At 35.9% G+C, this 22,026-nt stretch overlaps 1 protein-coding gene across 9 annotated transcripts in view; it reads left to right on the top strand.

Annotated features, from left to right (window-relative positions):
• Positions 1–22,026, top strand: part of LOC118519942 (serine/threonine-protein kinase Nek1) — a 230,519-nt gene that overhangs the window by 77,809 nt on the left and 130,684 nt on the right. For all 9 annotated transcript variants that reach the window (XM_078069428.1, XM_078069430.1, XM_078069434.1 and 6 more), the window contains 2 exons: positions 6,163–6,323; positions 19,843–19,945. In XM_078069428.1, coding sequence (XP_077925554.1) covers positions 6,163–6,323; positions 19,843–19,945 — 264 coding nt within the window. The remainder of the gene's footprint in view (positions 1–6,162; positions 6,324–19,842; positions 19,946–22,026) is intronic.

Genomic DNA, 22,026 nt, shown 5'->3' with positions numbered 1-22,026 from the left:
AGTATCATATCATCTGCAAACAGTGAGAGTTTCACTTCTTATTTGTCGATTCGGATGCCCTTTATTTCTTTTTGTTGTCTGATTGCTGTGGCTAGGACTTCTAGTACTATGTTGAAGAGCAGTGGTGATAGTGGACATCCCTGCCATGTTCCTGACCTTAGGGGAAAAGCTCTCAGTTTTTCCCCATTGAAAATGATATTCGCTGTGGGTTTTTCATAGATGGCTTTTATGATATTGAGGTATGTACCCTCTATTCCTATACTCTGAAGAGTTTTGATCAAGAAAGGATGCTGTACTTTGTCAAATGCTTTTTCTGCATCTCTTGAGAGGATCATATGATTCTTGTTCTTTCTTTTATTAATGTACTGTATCACATTGATTGATTTGCGGATGTTGAACCAATCTTGCAGCCCAGGAATAAATCCCACTTGGTCGTGGTGAATAATCCTTTTAATGTACTGTTGGATCCTATTGGCTAGTATTTTGGTGAGGATTTTTGCATCCATGTTCATCAGCGATATTGGTCTGTAATTCTCCTTTTTGGTGGGGTCTTTGTCTGGTTGGGGATCAAGGTATGGTGGCCTCATAAAACGAGTTTGGAAGTTTTCCTTCCATTTCTATTTTTTGGAACAGTTTCAGAAGAATAGGTATTAATTCTTCTTTAAATTTTTGGTAGAATTCCACTGGGAAGCCATCTGGCCCTGGGTTCTTGTTTGTTGGGAGATTTTTGATGACTGCTTCAATTTCCTTAGTGGTTATAGGTCTGTTCAGGTTTTCTATTTCTTCCTGGTTCAGTTTTGGTAGTTTATACATCTCTAGGAATGCATCCATTTCTTCCAGATTATTTAATTTGCTGGCATATAGTTACTCATAATATGTTCTTATAATTGTTTGTATTTCTTTGGTGTTGGTTTTGATCTCTCCTCTTTCATTCATGAGTTTATTTATTTGGGTCATTTTCTCTTTTCTTTTTGATAAATCTGGCCAGGGGTTTATCAATCTTATTAATTCTTTCAAAGAACCTGCTCCTAGTTTCGTTGATCTATTCTACTGTTCTTTTGGCTTCTATTTCATTGATTTCTGCTCTGATCTTTATTATTTCTCTTCTCCTGCTGGGTTTAGGCTTTATTTGCTGTTCTTTCTCCAGCTCCTTTAGGTGTAGGGTTAGGTTGTGTATTTGAGGCCTTTCTTGTTTCTTGAGAAAGGCTTGTATTGCTATATACTTTCCTCTTAAGACTGCTTTTGCTGCATCCCAAAGATTTTGAACAGTTGTGTTCTCATTTTTATTTGTTTCCATGAATTTTTTTAATTCTTCTTTAATTTCCTGATTGACCCATTCATTCTTTAGTAGGATGCTCTTTAGCCCCCATGTACTTGAGTTCTTTCTGACCTTCCTCTTGTGATTGAGTTCTAGTTTCAAAGCATTGTGGTCTGAAAATAGGCAGGGAATGATCCCAATCTTTTGGTACCGGTTGAGACCTGATTTGTGACCTAGGATGTGATCTCTTCTGGAGAATGTTCCATGGGCACTAGAGAAGAATGTGTATTCTGTTGCTTTGGGATGGAATGTTCTGAATATATCTGTGAAGTCCATTTGGTCCAGTGTGTCATTTAAAGTCTTTATTTCCTTGTTGATCTTTTGCTTAGATGATCTGTCCATTTCAGTGAGGGGGGTGTTAAAGTCTCCCACTAGTATTGTATTGTTGTCCATGTGTTTCTTTGCTTTTGTTATTAATTGGCTTATATAAGTGGCTGTTCCCATTTAGGGGCATAGATATTTACAATTGTTAGATCTTCTTGTTGGCTAGACCCTTTAAGTAGGATATAGTGTCCTTCCTCATCTCTTATTACAGTCTTTGGTTTAAAATCTAATTTGTCTGATATAAGGATTGCCACCCCAGCTTTCTTTTGGTGTCCATTAGCATGGTAAATGGTTTTCCACCCCCTCACTTTCAATCTGGAGGTGTCTTTGGGTCTAAAATGAGTCTCTTGCAGACAGCAGATCGATGGGTCTTGTTTTTTTTTATCCAGTCTGATACCCTGTATCTTTTGATTGGGGTATTTAACCCATTTACATTCAGGGTAACTATTGAAAGATACGAATTTAGTGCCATTGTATTGCCTGTAAGGTGACTGTTACTGTATATTGTCTGTGTTCCTTTCTGGTCTATGTTACTTTTAGGCTCTCTCTTTGCTTAGAGGACCCCTTTCAATATTTCTTTGTAGGGCTGGTTTCGTGTTTGCAAATTCCTTTAGTTTTTGTTTATCCTGGAAGCTTTTTATCTCTCCTATTTTCAATGACAGCCTAGCTGGATATAGTATTCTTGACTGCATATTTTTCTCATTTAGTGCTCTGAATATATCATGCCAGTCCTTTTTGGCCTTCCACGTCTCTGTGGATAGGTCTGTTGCCAGTCTAATGTTTCTATCATTGTAGGTTACAGATCTCTTGTCCCGAGCTGCTTTCAGGATTTTCTCTTTGTCTCTGAGACTCATAAGTTCTACTATTAGATGTCAGGGTGTTGACCTATTTTTATTGATTTTGAGGAGGGTTCTCTGTGCCTCCTGGATTTTGATGCCTGTTTCCTTCTCCAAATTAGGGAAGTTCTCTGCTATAATTTGCTCCAATATACCTTCTGTCCCTCTCTCTCTTTCTTCTTCTTCTGGGATCCCAGGTATTCTAATATTGTTTTGTCTTATGGTATCACTTATCTCTCAAATTCTGCCCTCGTGATCCAGTAGTTGTTTATCTCCTTTTTCTCAGCTTCTTTATTTTCCATCATTTGGTCTTCTATCTCACTGATTCTCTCTTCTGCCTCATTTATCCTAGCAGTTAGAGCCTCCATTTTTGATTGCACCTCATTAATAGCCTTTTTGATTTCGACTTGGTTAGATTTTAGTTCTTTTATTTCTCCAGAAAGGGTTTCTGTAATATCTTCCATGCTTTTTTCAAGCCCAGCTAGTATCTTTAAAATCATCATTCTGAACTCTAGTTCTGACATCTTACTAATGTCCATATTGATTAGGTCCCTGGCAGTGGGTACTGCGTCTTGTTCTTTTTGTTGAGGTGATTTTTTCCATCTTCTCATTTTGTCCAGAGGCAAATAGATGAATGAGAGAACAAAATGCTAACAGGGTAACAACGACCCCAGAAAAATAGACACTAAATAAATCAGAAGAGACCTGAAACCAGAGGAAAAGAAAGGGAAAGAAGGAAAAAAGGAAAAAGAGAAAAACAAAAAAGGATATAATCAGATATGATCAGGTTGGTGCATAGATCAGTGCCACACGCTAGGTTTTGGGCGTATTTGGTCTGTTAGAAAAAACTGCCTCCCAAAATTTTAAAAAAACAAAAGCTTATATATGTACAAAAATAAGGGTAAATACGATGAAGGGATGGAATATGACTGTAAAGCTTAAAATTATAAAAGATTTTATAAAAGGAATTGACAAGAAGTTGGTTGAAAAAAGAAAGAAGAGAAATTAAAAAAAAAAAAGAGAATGTGATCAGGCAGGAGACTAGAACAAAGCCATACACTAGAGATTTAGGGTCTATTTTGGTGTGTTAGAAGAAACTGTATCCCAAAATTTTAAAGAGAGAATAACTTATATATATATATATATATATATACACCAAAAATAAGGTTAACTACTATGAAGGGATAGAATATGACTCTAAAAATGAAAAATAAAAAAGATTTTTAAAAAAGGGATTGATAAGATGTTGGTTGAAAAAGGGAAAAAGAAAAATTAAAAAAAATAAATAAAAAGAAAATTTAAAAAATTAGCTTTGAAGGACTAAAGAATCAGGGGGGAAAAAGCCACAAATTCTATGTGCTGTATTCCCCTAGTGCTCGAGTTCTGCCGTTCTCATTGATCAGTCACCTTGGTCTTGGCTGGCTGTTCTTGCTTATCTTCTGTTGGAGGGGCATGTTGCAGTGAATCTCAAATGTCTTTGCCCGAGGCGGAATTGCCCAGCCCTTGCTGGGGTCCGGGCTAAGTAATCTGCTCGGGTTTGCTCTCGGGAGCTTTTGTTCCCTGAAAGCTTTCCATACTGCTTTGGAGGCCGAGAGTGAAAATGGTGGCCTCCCAGTCTCCAGCCCGGAGGAGCGAAGGGCTCGGGGTCCCACTCCTCATTGAGCCCCCAGAGAAAAGCAGTCAGTCACTCCCGTCTCCCCGGTCTCCGACTGCACTCAGTGCTTACCTGGTCTGTGACCGAGCGTTTCTATCTCTGGCACATGACCCCGTTTGGAGTCTCCAAACCCAGCAGATCCCTGGTGCGCTCCCGCGGCACTCCTCCCAGGGGAGGAAGGGGAGTCTTCCCGGATCTGCCGCTTGTTGGGTCCCTGCTGGAAGGGCAGTGGCCTGTGTCGCGCATCACGGTTTATGGCAACCCAGAGCTGAGAGCCCACTCCTTGGCTCCGTCTTTGCAGCCGGCCTCCCTGCTCTGATTCCTGGGAGCTCTGCCGCACTCAGGCACCCCTGTTCTTTCTCTGACCCGGAGGGTCCTGAGACCACACTGTCCCAGTGAGGGTTCCACCCCCACACATAGCCACTGGAGCGACGTCCCTCAGCAGAGCAGACTTACAAAAGTTCCGATTTTGTGCTCTGCTGCTCTATCACTTGCCAGAAGCGGCCGACGGAGGCCCCCTCCCCCACCGTCTATCCCCCCGAATATCGCCTCGGATTCACTTCGCACATCCTACCTTCCAGAAAGTGGTCACTTTTCTGTTCAGAGAGTTTTCTGTTCAGAGAGTTGCTGCTATTTTCCTCGATCTCCTATTGAGTTCATAGGTGTTCAGAATGGTTTGATCCCTATCTAGCTGAATTCCTTTGACCAGACGAAATTTAGGTCTCCTACTCCTCTGCCATCTTTCTCTTCCCCTTACACACTTACTTTTAAAATTCTCATCCTTGTCTGACATCTCTGTTTTCTAACTCTGAGTTTTCCACATGCTTGTCTCTGTAGTTGTGGCCTTATGTCTGCCTTTAATCTGTGTTACTCCACAAGAGAATCCACAGCTCCCTTCCCTTTTTCATTGATTGCTTTTCTTTATTTCTAGGCTTGTGGCTTTGGCATCAGTGCAGTAAGCCTTTGCATTACTTCCTCTACCTTATTCTCTCTCTTATTCCTGCTTATCATGCATAATTTGACTCACCTTCCTAAAAACTGTTTTGCTGTGCTACACCTCTCAGAAAGTTTATAAATGCTTTCTGTTGTCCTTTGTTATATGATCTTAAAGGGTTGCTAGCAATTAGATATACTAGCCTTTTATGACCAATGCCTGCCTTCTTTTCATATTTGTTTGCATAATCTCTTTCTCCTCCTGCTGTCAACACCCAAATATTATACATACATCATTTCTTTTTACTTTAATACCCTGGCTCATATTTAATCATTCAATCTATCTTTGTTACATTGCTTTCAAGACTGGGTTGAACAGTATCTTTCTCCAGTGCCTTTTTTTTTTCTTTTGAGAAAGTTTTATTTCTGGTAAGTTTTTTTTCTGTTTTGTGAAAGTTGCTCAGTCTCAGTACTTACTACTTTAGCATGTGCCTATTACCATTGATTTATCACAGACATGTAATGTTTTTCTAGTTTTGTGCTTTGTTTCCCAACTTGTTTATAACTGATTAAGGATAGATATGATGTTTTGCTTTTTTTTATTTACATCTAGAATATGTTTCAATGGTATTTATATCCTTATTGTGGAGTTGAAGGATTTGAGGTATATTAAATACCATATGTAAATGTTCTTGTTAAATATAATTTTGAGTGTTACTACAGTACACTCTGCTTTACTTATAAATTGTACATATTTAAACTTAATAGAATGGCATCATAAAATATGTACTAGAAACTTGTTTCAAAACTTATGAAGACCAGACTTTTCAATATTTACAGTTTTAATGTCTTTTTATATTTTTCTTAAATTATGCTTTATTCTTAGTAACAAAGTATACTACTTTTTGATTGTTAATGGTTATAATATAGTAGGAAAACATTTTGGTTTGGGTTGTCTGTTTATCAATATGTTCAGATTAGCTCATTGCTTTTTAAAAGTCAAGTGTTGAAAAAAACCTGTTTTTTTTTTTGAGAGTAGTACAGGCCTTTTTGGCCTTATGAGATAAACATGTGAGAGCTGTTTGTTTAATTCCTAGGCTCCCTTTTTTGGCAGTGGAGGGGCTGTGGCTCCATCATCTTTTTCTTCTCGACAGTATGAACATTATCATGCTATTTTTGATCAAATGCAGCAACAAAGAGCAGAAAATAATGAAACTAAATGGAAAGGAGAGATATATGGCCGAAGACATCCAGAAAGGTATGGCTGTGTTCTGCAGAAGTTGCTCATGCTTTGCTTCAGAGAAAATAATGAAGGTCATTTTGCATGTTTTTCTACAGAGGAATTTCACCTGAAAAACATCCAGGATTTCCTAAGGGGCTACAGGTCATCACCATTTCCCAAATGCTGATGCTCTTAGAAAATGCTTTGAAAAGATTGACAATCATGTCTAAACAAGCCAATGTAAACAGGTTGAGCTGTGATGATCCATAAATTGATTCTTGTGTGTAATTTTGTCTTATGACCTGTATAGCTTAGAACCTATATTTTGGAAATGTCTTCTGTATTGATTACAAAGAATATTTTGTTGCCTTCTGGATGCAATAATTTTTCTCAGGTGCAAATTTGGCCTTTGATTACATTTGGCAAACATGTACCTCTTCAATTTAGCCTAATTTTTGTAGCTTATTTATATGTTATAGGCTGAACATACTTATTTAAAAGAAGATGTGATAATATCACTTTAAACCAACATATGGTTGTAATAATTTCACCCACTTGCTTTAAATGAATCAGAATATATTTAAATGGAATCACACTTTATGCAAAATTTCAAAGCATGCCTTTTTTGTCTTTTTTTTCTCCTTAGAATCCCACTTTTTGTTGTTTTGGCTTGTTTTCTTACATTTGTCTCTGATTGATAACTCCATGATCTTGTTCATCAGATTTTTCCTTTTCTTCCACTGAATTAATTTAATATGATTGTAATCATTAGTTTTAATTTTCACGGTTCCTTTTTTCTTAAGTATACATACAGGTTTTCCTAGATATTCCCATTTTTTCTATAAAACATCTGTTTAAAAAAAGCAGATAGCATTTTGTGAAAATTTAGTTACATTGCCTTTTTTGTGTCATTTTAAGGAGAATACTCTCTTTTTTTTTTTTTTTTAAGATTTTTATTTATTTGACAGAGAGAGACAGCGAGAGAGGGAACACAAGCAGGGGGAGTGAGAGAGGGAGAAGCAGGCTTCCCGCTGAGCAGGGAGCCTGATGTGGGGCTCGATCCCAGGACCCTGGGATCATGACCTGAGCCGAAGGCAGATGCTTAATGACTGAGCCACCCAGGCGCCCCAGGAGAATACTTTCAAATGTAATAAACATCTTTATGATTCCCCTTAATTATAAAAGATGATTAAAATGTAGGTGAGCAGAGGTAAATAAATGAGGTGAATATAAATTAACATTATGAATTATACAGTAACCTAAAATATTAAGTTAATTGTAGAGTCTATTTTTGAGAAAGGAAGGCTACCAACTCACAATATGAGTTTTTTTGATGAAATGGGAAAGCAAATTTGTGTGTGGCTTTTATCCTGTGGTGTTATGGATCTTTCTAGTATTTAATTTGGCTTTATTTTGCTTTATATTAAATCTAAAATAAATAAGTATAGTATAAAGAAAATAGGGAAAACTGTGTTAATGTTTCTTCACATTGTTCAACTTCCAGAATATTTCTTGGTTATTCACAATTGGAATGACAAATAATGGACTACATTGGGCCATTTTTTATCAAACTCCTATTATAACCTTGAATATTTGCATATATGCAAATATATTTGCATATATTTGAGTTTCAAATTATCTTAAGCTACTTCTTCCACTATACCACACCTTCCATTCAAACTTTGTTTTGCATTAGATACAGTTTCACTATTTTAATTTTCAGTTTTAAATCATTTGTGGTTATGAGATCATTTTTATTTCATTTATATCAACTCTGGGCTTAGCAGTATTCAGACAGACATTTTCTTATGTTGCATGAAATTATTATTTTTTTTTATAGATTATTTATTTGACAGAGAGAGAGAGGACAAGTAGGCAGAGCAGCAGGCAGAGGGAGATGGAGAAGCAGACTCCCCACTGAGCAGGGAGCCTGATGCGGGGCTTGATCCCAGGACCCTGGGATCATGACCTGAGCCGAAGGCAGACACTTAACTGACTGAGCCACCCAGGTGTCCCTGTTGCATGAAATTATTGTTCTTTTTTTTTTTAAAGATTTTATTTATTTATTTGACAGAGGGAGAGATAGCGAGAGCAGGAACACAAGTAGGGGGAGTGGGAGAGGGAGAAGCAAGCTTCCCGCGGAGCAGAGAGCCCAGTGCGGGGCTCGATCCCAGGATGCTGGGATCATGACCTGAGCCGAAGACAGAGGCTTAATGACTGAGCCACCCAGGTGCCCCATGAAATTATTGTTATTATTATTAATGATGGTAGGTATTTTTGAACACTTATTATATACCAAGTTGTATTTATTCGTCACAGCAACCCTTTGAATTAGGTATTATTCTTTTAATAAAGTTGAAGAAATTGGTCGCCTGGGTGGCTCAGTCAGTTAAGCATCTGCCTTTGGCTCAGGTCATGATCCCAGGGTCCTGGGATCGAGCCCCACATCGGGCTCCCTGCTCAGTGGGGAGCCTGCTTCTCCCTCTCCTCCCTGCTCCTACTCTCTCTCGCTATCTCTGTCACTCTCTCTCTCTCAAATAAATAAATAAAAATCTTTAAAAAAAATAAAGATGAAGAAATTAGGATTTACAGAAATTTAAAACTTGTGCATGGTCAGTCAGCTAGTAAGTGGTAGGGCTCGGATTTAAACTAAGTCCATCTGACTGTAGAGTTCTCTTTAAATGCTCTCTTTCTCTCTCTTTTTTTAAAGATTTTATTTCAGAGAGACAGAGATAGCAATAGAGATAGTGAGAGAGAGCACAAATAGGGAAGAGAGGGAGAAGTAGGCTCCCCGCTCAGCAGGGAGCCCAATGCCAGGCTCAATCCCAGGACCCCAGGATCATGACCTGAGCCAAAGGCAGATGCTTAACTGACTGAGCCACCCAGGTGCCCCTTAAACACTCTCTTATGAAGATTTATCAGCTTCTTGAGATACTACTAGTGAACAAACTAAAAAGTTATTGCTTTAGTTGGTTATAAAATTTTAAAATATTGGGTACTTTAAACATTTAACATGGTGTCAATAACTGCATGAACTTTCATGTATACTCACTGAATTTATTTTTATTTATTTTTTTATTATGTTAATCACCATACATTACATCATTAGTTTTTGATGTAGTGTTCCATGATTCATTGTTTGTGTATAACACCCAGTGCTCCATGCAGTACGTGCCCTCTTTAATAGCCATCACCAGGCTAACCCATCCCCCCACCCCCCTCCCCTCTAGAACCCTCAGTTTGTTTCTCAGAGTCCATACTCTCTTCGTGGTTCGTCTCCCCCTCCGATTCCCCCCCTTCATTCTTCCCTTCCTGCTATCTTCTTCTTTTTTTTTTTCTTTTTTTTTTTTTTTTTTTTACATATAATGTAGTATTTGTTTCAGAGGTACAGGTCTGTGATTCAACAGTCTTACACAATTCACAGCGCCAACCATAACACATACCCCCCTAATGTCTATCACCCAGCTACCCCATCCCTCCCACCCCCCACCACTCCAGCAACCCTAAGTTTGTTTCCTGAGATTGAGAATTCCTCATATCAGTGAGGTCATATGATACATGTCTTTCTCTTTTTGACTTATTTCGCTCAGCATAATACCCTCCAGTTCCATCCACATCGTTGCAAATGGCAAGATTTCATTCTTTTTGATGGCTGCATAATATTCCAATGTGTATTTATACCACATCTTCTTTATCCATTCATCTGTTGATGGACATCTTGGCTCTTTCCATAGTTTGCCTATTGTGGACATTGCTGCTATAAACATCGGGGTGCATGTACCCCTTCGGATCACTACATTTGTATCTTTGGGATAAATACCCAGTAGTGCAATTGCTGGATTATATAGTAGCTCTATTTTCAACTTTTTGAGGAACCTCCATACTGTTTTCCAGTCACTGAATTTAGTTTGATTTTATTTGAGGACATGGGAAACAGGAAAATTGGCAGAAAACTGAAGATCATCAAATATATGGTTTTCAAAAAACATATTCTGTAAACTAGACCAGTTTTCTTCATCTTGATCCCTGGCAAGATTAAAAGCAATACCTGCAGATATCTTAGGAGGAAGCAGTAATCATTCTGACAAAGTATAAATTCACACAGAACAGATTATGTCAAATAAATTTTTTTTTTTTTTTTTTGTTAGAGTTATAGGCTGGAACTTTAGTTTGCAAACTGTATGGTGAGGCAACCTGGAGCATCATAGTGCCTTGAATATTTTATAATTTTGAAGGAAACACAGCTATGTCTTTTTTTTTTTTTTAAAGATTTTATTTATTTATTTGACAGAGACATAGCGAGAGAGGGAACACAGGCAGGGGGAATGGGAGAGGGAGAAGCAGGCTTCCCACCGAGCAGGGAGCCCAATGTGGGGCTCGATCCCAAGACCCTGGGATCATGACCTGAGCCGAAGGCAAACGCTTAACAACTGAGCCACCCAGGCGCCCCACAAGTATGTCTTTTGGACAAAGCACAGACCAGTACTCTTAAACAGTTTGGACCTAACTAATAAATGAAATGCTAGGTATTTCTGTTGACCTAGAGGCAGTGTGAAAAAATTAATTAGACACCTAGTAGTACCTACAGCAATATACTATTTATATTCAGAGGATGCTAATTAATATTTTCATGTCGCCCAAATAAAAAATTTTTAGAGTCTTGTCCTCCTTAAACTAATCTCACTGTTTAAGGGGGGGCATAGAAAAAAACATTTAAAGGATATAGTTATCATATTTCTAGAAGATATAAAGTGGAAAGAAATAGTAAATATGTGGTAAGAGTGGTAAGATTGATTAGGAAACAAAATAATCTCAGTAGACCATAGCTACAGTGAACTCGAATTGGATAAAATTTAACAGGAATAAATTTGATGTACTTTTGAGTCTGAAAAATTATCTGACCAAATAAATATATACTTGAAAAAGGTTTATAAATAGCATACATTTAAAAAAATGAACTAATGACCCTTCCTTGCCCTGTGGATCAAATTATACCCCCTAAATGGCCTACAAGGTCTCATAGAGGACTCTGTATTCCTTATTTTGGTGCTCCTGCTTTCTATACTTCTGGGAGTAAAGAGATAAAAAACATTTTTTTTTTTCATCCTTGTTCCTTTGCATCTGCTGCTCCCCCTGCCTAGCATACCTTCACCTCTGCCCACTTTGCCTGGCTAATGCCTGTTCATTATTCTGGCCTTGGTTTATGTTAACAGTTATTTATTAGCTCTATAAAATAAAATTGAGGACCTGCTTGAGGAATTCCAACTTGTAATTTTGCCAGGTAAGTTCATTAAAAAAAAAGTTATCAGCCCCATCATTTAAAAAAAAAAAGTTATAAGCCCTAATTCCATCCTTTGATAAAAGAATGGACATTTTTTTCTTTTTAAGTAGGCTCCACACTCAGCATGGATCCCAAAACGGGGCTTGAACTCATGACCCCTGAGATCGAGACCTGAGCTGAGATCAGGAGTCGGAGGCAAGGGCCCCTGGGTGGCTCAGTCGGTTAAGTGTCCGACTCTTGATTTTGGCTCAGGTCATGATCTCAGGGTTGTGAGATTGAACCCTGTGTTGGGATCAGCACTGGTGGGGAGTCTGCTCCAGATTCTCCCTCTCCCTCTGCCCCTCCCCACTGCATGCACTCCCTCTCTGTGTCTGTCTCAAATAAAAAAAATAAATCTTTAAAAAAAAGGCTCAGACACTTAACCGACTGAGCAGCCACATAGGCGCCCCAAAAGAATGGACATTTTAATGTGAAAAAAGTAGGATGACATAATCTTAGAGTACTGATTATCCTCTAGATTAAATAAATTTGGATTTGTAGAAATAAGGTAGTCATTTCTTTATATTATTGACGACTATTGAAAACTTAGTGATAGAATACCACTGGTCAGAGAATGAATACTGGCTAGTCATTACTGCTGTTCTAAGCCTGAATTAGTTGGTCTTATGAGATGCTCTCACATCTGGACACATGCCTCTCTGTAGTAGAAATGAGCCTGTGTGAAGAGGCCTCGAGTGTGAGTTGAGCATTCCCTCCTTGGTCATTGTTTGTATAGCTCCAGGGGGAGCTTTTTGGGCACCCTTCATCTCTCTCACCATTACCTTTGCATTTACTACTATCATCCTCATAAGTTTATTTTTTTATTTGTACATGTTAGTGTGATCAGGTCTCAACAAAACCTTGCCTTTGTCAGCAAGCCATTCTGTCTCATTAGGTTTATAGCTCCTTTCTTTTTTTCTTTTTTAGTGTGTTGATTTTACAGTTTAATACTGAGCAGTCAAGTTTATTTCTCTTAATTTCAGATCCTGGTGGAGTATATATTCACAATAGGTTAAATTAGGGAAAAAGAAGCAAGTTTAAAACATGTATCAAAGATATGCTTCTCTCCTGCAAACTCCTTGTAAATGAAAAGAAAATCAGTAGAAAAGCCTTGAACCTAGTATAATTATATTGTGTTATAAGAATATAAATACCCTTATCTTTTATAACTAGTAATCATTGGTAAGGAAAAGATTTAACTGCTGTGTGTATGATATTCCCCAATTTCCATGCTTCCTAATACTCATTGTTTCATATTTATATTATGCTGTAGTCCTTTTCCACTGTCATGATCAACAACTTTTACAACCCCCTCAAACTTAAGCTATTATCTTTGCTCCTCAATGTTTTGCTTTACTCAAAAGCATTTATTCTTTTTTTTTTTCCTTCTCATTCTGAAGTTCCCTTGCTGAGTTCAAGAGTGCTCACCTATTTCCTATTTTAAAAATGCTAGAAGCTAAGTACCTTGTCATCTCCCTTTCACATAGGATTCTTTTTTTTTTTTCCTTTATGATTTTATTTATTTGAGAGAGAACACAAGCAGGGGGAGTGGTAGAGGGAGAGGGAGAAGCAGGCTCCATGCCAGGACCCTGGGATCATGACCTTGAGTTGGGTTTTTTAAAAAATATTTTATTTATTTATTTGAGAGAGAGAGAGAAAGAGCACGAGTGGCAGGTGGGTAGAGGGAGAGGGAGAAGCAGACTCCCTGCTGACCAGGGAGCCCGACATGGGGCTGCATCCCAGGATCCCAAGATCATGACCTGAGCAGAAGGCAGATGCTTAACTGACTGAGCTACCCAGGCGCCCTCACATAGGATTCTTTTTTTTTAATTTAATTTAATTATGTTATATTAGTCACCATACAGTACATCATTAGTGTTTTGATGTAGTGATCCACGATTCATTGTTTTCATATAACACCCACTGCTCCATGCAGTACGTGCCTTCCTTAATACCCATCACCGGGCTAACCTATCCCCCCACCCTCCTCCCCTCTAAAACCCTCAGTTTGTTTCTCAGAGTCCATAGTCTCTCATGGTTCGTCTCTCCCTCTGATTTCGCCCCCCTTCATTTTTCCCTTCCTTCTCCTAATGTCCTCCATGCTATTCCTTTTGTTCCACAAATAAGTGAAACCATATGATAATTGACATTCTGTGCTTGACTTATTTCACTTAGCATAATCTCCTCCAGTCCCATCCATGTTGATGTAAAAGTTGGGTATTCATCCTTTCTGATGGCTGAGTAATATTCCATTGTATATATGGACCACGTCTTCTTTATCCATTCATCTGTTGAAGGGCATCTCGGCTCTTTCCAGTTTCTTAACCAAACATTCATACCTCTTCTCTCTCCCTTTTGTTCATGGAAAAAGAAACCCCAAAGGAAAGTTACAAGTGGGTTTTTTGTCTTGTTTTTCTGCTTGCCAAAGTGATACAGGTTAGTTTCAGAAAAATTATGAAGCATAAGGAGGGTGTTAGAAGCAGGAATGGAAGTCACTACTTATCTCTACAGAGGCAGTTCCTGTGAAGACTTGGGTCCGTTTTCTTTGTATTTTTTTGTTTAGTTAGTGGAGACCAAATCGTATGTACAAATTTGTTTCTGGTTGGGTTTTTTTTTTTTAATCAATTTTTATTTAACAGTTTTACCATAACATTTTCCCATGCTAAAATTGTTTTCAAGGGAATTTTGATGTCTCTGTAAGATTCCAGGGTCTGAATTACCATAATTTATGTAACAAATCTCCTACTGTAATCCATTGTTTGTAATTTTTATTTTTTTGGAATTTTTTTTGCCAAATTTTATTTTTTGTTCCTCATTTCTGTATAATAAAATCTTAGAAGTACAATTATTGGATTACAGAAGTTGGTCAGTTATGTTCTTGGTGAAGATTCTAGAAAGAAATATTAATATATTTATTAAATTTATTTAACTATATGTATTTATTAACTAAATATTAGCTAAATATAACTAAATAAATATTATTAACTAAATATAACTAAATTTCTGTTTGGAAAAACTGTACCAATTTATGTTCAATCTAACAATATGTGATAGTGCCCATTTTATTACGCTCTGGCCAGTACCAGTAGCTTTTTAGGAGCTAAAGAAGTTTTTTAAAAATATAAAATTTGAAATTAAAGTAGTAGAGGAGGTAAAGTTTTCACTATATTCTATACTGGTTACGTAAAGGATATTGATAAACTAGGCACCTATAAGAATAGCGATTTATGAAGATGATGATAATGATAATAAAAATAGGAGCTAATATTTAGTTGGGCACTTTCTGCCAAGACCAGTTTGAAGTAATTTACATATATAGTCAATTCACATTATTTGTGGAGTGTGTGTTTATGAATTTGACTACTTGCTAAAATTTATATACAACCCCACAATCAGTACTCCCAGTGCTTTCATGGACATTCATGGATGTGTACAGAGCAGCAAAAAATTTTGAGTTGTCTGGTGCATGTATTCCAATCTGAGTTTGAAAAGGTGATGCTTTGCTTTCTTGTTTCAGCACTCATAAACAAATGTAGTTTTAGTGGTGTATTTATTACCGAACTTTGCATTTTTGTGCATCATCTTGGTGATTTCACTGATTAAAATGGCCCTCAAACAGCACTGAAGTGCTGTCTGATGTTCCTAAGTGCAGGAAGGCTGTGATGTATCTCATGGAGAAAATATTTGTGTCAAATAAGCTTTGCTCCACTGTGAGAAAGAGTGTTGTTGCCCGTGTTGTTGGCCGAGACGAGAGTTCAGGCTATATACATTAAATAAGGCGTCTTTAAATAGAAACACACATAAAACACTGTTATATATCAATCCATTGTGGAAGATATTGTAACAAGAGGCTAGTAGGAACATAACCCTGTATTTTTCCTAGGGGTGGTGGTTCAGTATTGGCTAATTCAGTGTTCATGGTAACCTTACAGAATATGACTACTCTGAATAATGGGAATTGACCATAGTATTAACTCATTTATTTATCACCAATGCCATGGGGCAGGTATTAAAATTTTCCCTGTTTTACAGATTAAGAAATTGAGGTACTGCATAAACAAATAATTTGTTGAAGGCCACGTAACTATTTATTAGTAAAACCAGAAGTCGAAAGTGGACAGTTTGTTTCCAAAGTTCACTCACTTGACTGTTGTGCCATATTGACTTTAGTGAGGATTAAAACAATTTATTAGGAAAATTAAAGAAGCTGGGAGAATTTAGCCACCATTAAAGAAAGCATGCTTAAAGGAGCAAGCCTAGAAAAATTGGATGGCTTTTCATGTAAAAGAGAAATTAGACTTATATATATTTCCACCATGTCGAATTATTATGACTCGGAGAAGTTGAGGAACTGATTTTAGCCCAGTATGAGGGCTGTTCAGTGGCTGGCCCTTCGTGGGATTTAATGAATGTCCTCAAACTGAAGCTATTAAACTAGAGGTTTGAATGACCATGTGTCAGGTATATCCAGATGGGAATAGAGGAATGCTTTATTCATCAAGAAGTTAGACTAGTTAGTACTTAAGGTCTCCTCCCATTTAAATACTATGATTCTTTTGTCTTGTACATTTTAGTCCATTGGCATTAAAGGACACTTTCTCCACACTGTCATAATAACTGGTTTTATTGTAATTTGTATGTCATTGTCTTTTCTGGTCAGTTCTTTTCCCTAATTCAAACTGAATCAGCAAATTGATATTTATGGTCAACTCACTCTTTCAAATTCTCTTTTCTTATATTTTGGATCGCCCCTATTTGCCTGCTCCCCTCTTTATGGCTTTACCTATTTTTCCTCTTCTCTTATTATCAGTAACTCTGGCCAGTCTGACTTTGCTTGTATCTGTCTTAACACACCTCTTCAATTAGCTTTTTCTTTAAGACTTCTTTTAGAGCAGTTTTAGGTTTACAGCAAAACTGAGAGAGAAGGTACAGAGATTTCCCATCTATTATCTCTGTCCCCACATTTACATAGCCTTCCCCCTTATCAGCATCCCCCATCAGAGTGGTACACTGTTGCAGCTGATGAACTTACATTCAATTAGCTTTTTAATATTAGAGCCTGAGCCATGTAAGACCATTTTATAAAACTATTGAGTGCTTCTTAACACTTACGTTTTATAGGTGCTTTTACTTTTCCAAGTCTTTTTCTTTCTATTGCATCATTTAATTTGGGTAAAGCTGACAGCAGTTCCATTCCATCAGATCGACATTATGCCACTTAGAGGAGGAAGCTTAATGAGTAAACCCCCTACATTCTTTTCTCATCTCCTTAACTCTATACCACTCCAGCTCTTCTACCTTAAACCATATTGACTCATTTTTTATTTCTCCGATTATTTCTACTACCTGGATTGCTACTTATTTTTCTGTTGTTTTTACCTCTTAATCACCCATAATCATCCTTCAGAATTTTTAAATATCCCTTACCCGTAAAGGATCTGAGCCATGGATGTGAAGTAACCTACCCACCTGTTGGCACTTATTCATGCCTTTGTAATAAGAAAAGGAAAGGGAAGAACTTACTCCTTTTTTCCCCCCCTCTCTTTTCAGGATGAAAAAAGGGGTTGTCTTAGAATAATTACTTCTTTTGAATGCATTTTAATGTCTCTGTATTTTACTTTGCTAATTCCTAATTTCTTAGGTTTATATATTTATATAGTAATTGTGGTTTATATAGTGTTTATGTTATCATTACTTTATTATTAATCTAGATTATTGTTTTACTGATTTTAAGTGGAATAATTTTGGAACTCAAAAGATGGAGAAGATAGAGTGTTTAATTTGTCTAAAATAGTATGTGCTATGAATTCTTAATAATGTTTAAGGAAGAAAATGACCATTGAATAAATTGACTATTTCTGGTTTATTTCTGTGAAGGTAGCATGAACAGTTTGTGCCAATAGTTTAGCAGTTTTACTGTTTTAGAGAGGAATAAGAATATAAGTATGGGTTCTTATTTTAGTGTATATGAAGTAGTAAACAAATGTCAAAAATAAAGACAGTTTACTTACAGGTTTTTAAGTGTTATGAGGGGTCATAGAATTAATTAAACTGATTTTGTCCTTCTATTCTTTTAATAAGGTTCATTACTCTCATTTTTGTATATTGAATCAACCTTGTATTTTTGGAACTCTGTTTTATACATCTTTAGATCTTCAAAGACAGATATAGTATAATATGGCAAATAGTTGACACTTAATAAGTATTTGTTTAATAAATGAGAGGCGAAAAGAAATAATAATGTTAAGCAAAAATCACTACAGGTTTTAAGTTTGTGATTGAAAGCAGTGAGTTATGTAAACCTGCTTATTTAAACCAGCTTAGGAAAAGACTATTCAGTGAAGCTAAACCTATAAATCATATAAATAAATAGAACAGGAGTACTTTATATATTTAGATGGTATGAAAATCTATAAATTAAAACCATTATATATATGACCAGGTTTTACTAAAATAATTCTGTGCAGCTGTTGTATTAACATATGTCAGTTGGAGGTTTAGACTGACAAACATTGGACATAGTACCTTAGGATGGGAAATGAAACATGTTTTACTTTTATAAAGGTCAGAGATGCAGTCAGGATACAAAGCAGAGAGATCAGCAATTTTATTTAATTGTAAGTGGTGGTGTAAGCTTCCAGGACCCCCCAAAAGAGCCTTACCCATAGACATGCAGCTTCAGATTACATGTCTGAGTGTCATATCCTCTTAAAGTTTATGGGCCCTCTTCAGGCCCAACCTTATATAAAGGGACTATAGCTGACTAGGATACAGCCTTGCCTGGATATATGCAGGGAGGTGTGTTGCACCCAGACTAGATATTAATCTCATAATTATACGGTGCATAGTATGACTGCTAGAGGATAGCACATGTGCACTACAGAGGCATAAACAAATTTCTTATTCATTGTTCTTAATCTACTCAAACTACCATGGGTTATGAAGTACATTTCTGAATTTGGTGATGTGGAACTAGATTAAGAGTTAGCTACCTACATACACCTGACAGTCATAATAAAAGGGTCTTAACCAGTTATTGGAATTATCTTATCTTAGAAAATTCCAATGATGGAAATCAGGAAGTGTTTAAATCTTTTGGAAGACAGAAAAGACATTACTTCATGTATTATTCAGAACATAGTTATGATCTTAAAGAGAGGCTGTAGCAAGTTTGTGTGCCTTAGTAGCCAAAATCTGAGTGGAAGCACAGCCAGTCACTTGTTCATCTTTTTAACTCACCTCCAAAATTAACTGCAGTTGATATTATGCTATGAGTTCTCTGATTGTTGGGGCTGGGTTTTATTTATTTTTGTATCTTTCAAAATATATTAACAGGCAGGCATAATATGTAAAAGACACAATATATATTAGGTACAATAGAACAGGTATAGTATATATTAGATGTTCAACAAATGTTTATATATATTTTTTAAACTAAAACCTAAATTTTTAAAATTTAAAAAAAAATTTTTAGAGAGAGGGAGCACATGCCAGCAGGGATGGGAGGCGCAGAGGGAGAGGGGTAGAGGGAATCTTAAGCAAGCTCCACACCCAGTGCAGAGCCCGACTCAGGCCTCAGTCTCACAACCCTGAGATCATGACCTGAGCAGAAATCAAGAGTCGATGCTTAACCAACTGAACCAGCCAGGTGCCCTTATATTTTTTTATTTGTAGTCTAAACTCAACGTGTTTACATTCTTTTATAATTGTCAGACAAAGATACAGAAATATAACCTGTGCATTTTACTTTTTAATAGTTGTGATACTCAAGGAATTTAGACATTGCTTTTTAACTGTATTTTGAAAACTCACAAACTTTTTATTCATTTTTGAATTCGTATTTCAGTTTTGAAATTGCTACTGTACTGCATTAATTTTACTTCAATGCTGTTTAAAGAAGGTTCTTAGATATATTTGGTACAGAGTTCCGAGATAAGTTTCACTACTGGGAAACTATTGAGATTCTTCTATAATTAAATATAGTCCAAAATAATAAATGTGAGAGAAACCTTCTTGATAAGATTTGGAGTAGTAGTATAGATTTTACTTCTATTTAAAATAGTGAAGAATGTGATTTAGGTAGTAGTAAAATATGTAGCTATTTTTTCATTACAGGGTAAGGTTTTATTTCATATTCTGCAACAAAGAAAACATTTAGAATAAGTCTAATTTTTAACTTTTTGAAATATTTAATGTTCAGAATTTCTGACTTTGCTATTTGTCCAAATTACTCAGGCAAAAGGGGCAGCTAGCTGTGGAAAGAGCTAAACAAGTAGAAGAGTTCCTACAACGAAAACGGGAAGCACGGCAAAATAAAGCTCGAGCTGAAGGACATATGGTACGGTTTTTTTTTTTTTGAGATTTTGAACATACTAATATTCAAAGTGAAGGTCTGGAACAAGGTAGGTATAAATGAATTCTAAATCTTTACGAACATTTACTCTAAACTTTACAGAGTATAAAGTTGTGATAATGTCTTTACCATATGTCTTCTGCCATATCTTATACCAAGGTGAAATTCTATTGATGGTTTGGTTAATTAGGAATAAGTTCATAGCTGTAATCTTCCTTTAAAAAGAGAAGTAGATAAAGCAACCTAGATATTTATATTAAAACAAATGAGTTTTTACATTGCTAGGTTTGTTTTTTCATACATGCTTTTGGTTTTAAATACTTTTAAGTAGCAAAGAATTTTAAAAGAAAAATGGGAAACATTTTGATAAATATAAGTGTAATAATGTATTTTCTCAAACACACATTAGAAGCAAAAGTATATTAAAACCTCCATTATGCCAGCTAACTTAATTAAGTCATGTATCCAAGAAGATATTAACAGTTTTTAGATAATCATTTTAGTAGTTAAAACTTAATAGTTTTGACTTGTAGAGGTGCACAAATGCTTTTTGACCTTTTGTCCGCAGAACAATTGATGATTGTTTCTATCAGCACACCACACCATGAAGCACCCTGCTAACATAGAAAATAGGTCAATTATATGGTAGTGTACTTGGATTACATTTATAACTACTATAAGTTCATAAGTGGTATCTTTGTGAGTTAATGTAATTACTTCAATTGAGGATATTTTTCTTTGAAATAATGTCATCAAAATATACTTATATTTTTTAATGGTTACCCTTTATATTTTTAACACATGAATTTGTTTTTCTAGTTTTGGAATTAATCTGTATTTGTATCCTTTCTGTAGATAGTAGAAGAGAACCTCCTGTGTTTTCTCTTACCCCATATCTCCAAAGTTAATAGCATCTGGAATTTTAGTTACAGATTTTAATTTAAAATATTTTAAAACAATTATTAGACTTGTCAAGATTTATATATTTCTTTCCTCATCATTACATTCTACTATTCTGCCCTCACTTTATTTTTCTTTATGATGGAGAATATTCTCTGGCAATTCTTTTGGACAGAAACTTCCCAAGATATGTTGGGAATTGTCTTTATTTTGTCCTCATGCTTAAATGATAAGTTGTAGTAGTGGTCAGTTGGTGAATATGCTTAGCATTTGTATGCCTGAAAAATTATTTTGCCTTCTTTTTTGAAAAATATTTTTGGTGAGTGTAATATTATAGGTTGAGATTTTTTTCTTTCTGTACTTTAAAGATGTTTCTCTAGTTATCTTCTGGCATGTCTGTTTCTGATAAGAAGTTCACTGTCATTCTTATCTTTTTCCTATATATGTAATATGTCTTTTTTCTCTACTGACTTTTAACATTTTATCACTGGAAACAGTTTGATTACAGTGTAGCTTAGTGTAGTTTTCTTCATGTTTATTTTGTTGGGATTCACTGAGTTTCTTGGATCTGTGGATTTATAATTTTCATCAAGTTTGGAAGAATTTCATCTATTTATTAAAAAATATTTTTCTGTTCTCTCTCTTTGATTCTGAGACTCTCAGTACCCATTCACTAGACCATGTGATGCTCTCTCAACAGCTCATTGAGGGTCTGTTCATTTTTTTTCACTCTCTTTTCTATTTTTCATTTTGGATAGCTTTTATTTCTGTATCTTCAGGTTCATTAATCTTGTCTTCTGCTTTGTCTAATCTATTAATCCCATGCAGACATTGTATTTCTTTTTAATCTCAGAAAATTTTTTCATCTTGTATTTTTTATTTCTTAAAGTTTATTTGGGTCATTTTTATACTTTCCATTTCTCTATAATGTTTATGTTTTTCTCTACATTCTTGAATTTGAAGATAATAGCTGTTTTAATGACCTCTAATAATTCTGTTATCTTTGTCATTTCTGATTGATTTTTCTCCTCATTGGGGTCTTTTCCTATTTCTTCACATACCTTGTAATTTATGATTGGATGCCAGGTATTGTGTGTGTGTATAAAAATTTTGGATTTTTTCATATTTAAGTATGTTGGGGCTTTATTCTGGGATGCAGTTAAGTA

The sequence above is a fragment of the Halichoerus grypus genome, chromosome 3, assembly GCF_964656455.1.
Source record: "Halichoerus grypus chromosome 3, mHalGry1.hap1.1, whole genome shotgun sequence".
Taxonomy (NCBI): domain Eukaryota; kingdom Metazoa; phylum Chordata; class Mammalia; order Carnivora; family Phocidae; genus Halichoerus; species Halichoerus grypus.
This window is presented reverse-complemented; position numbering and strand designations above follow the sequence as displayed.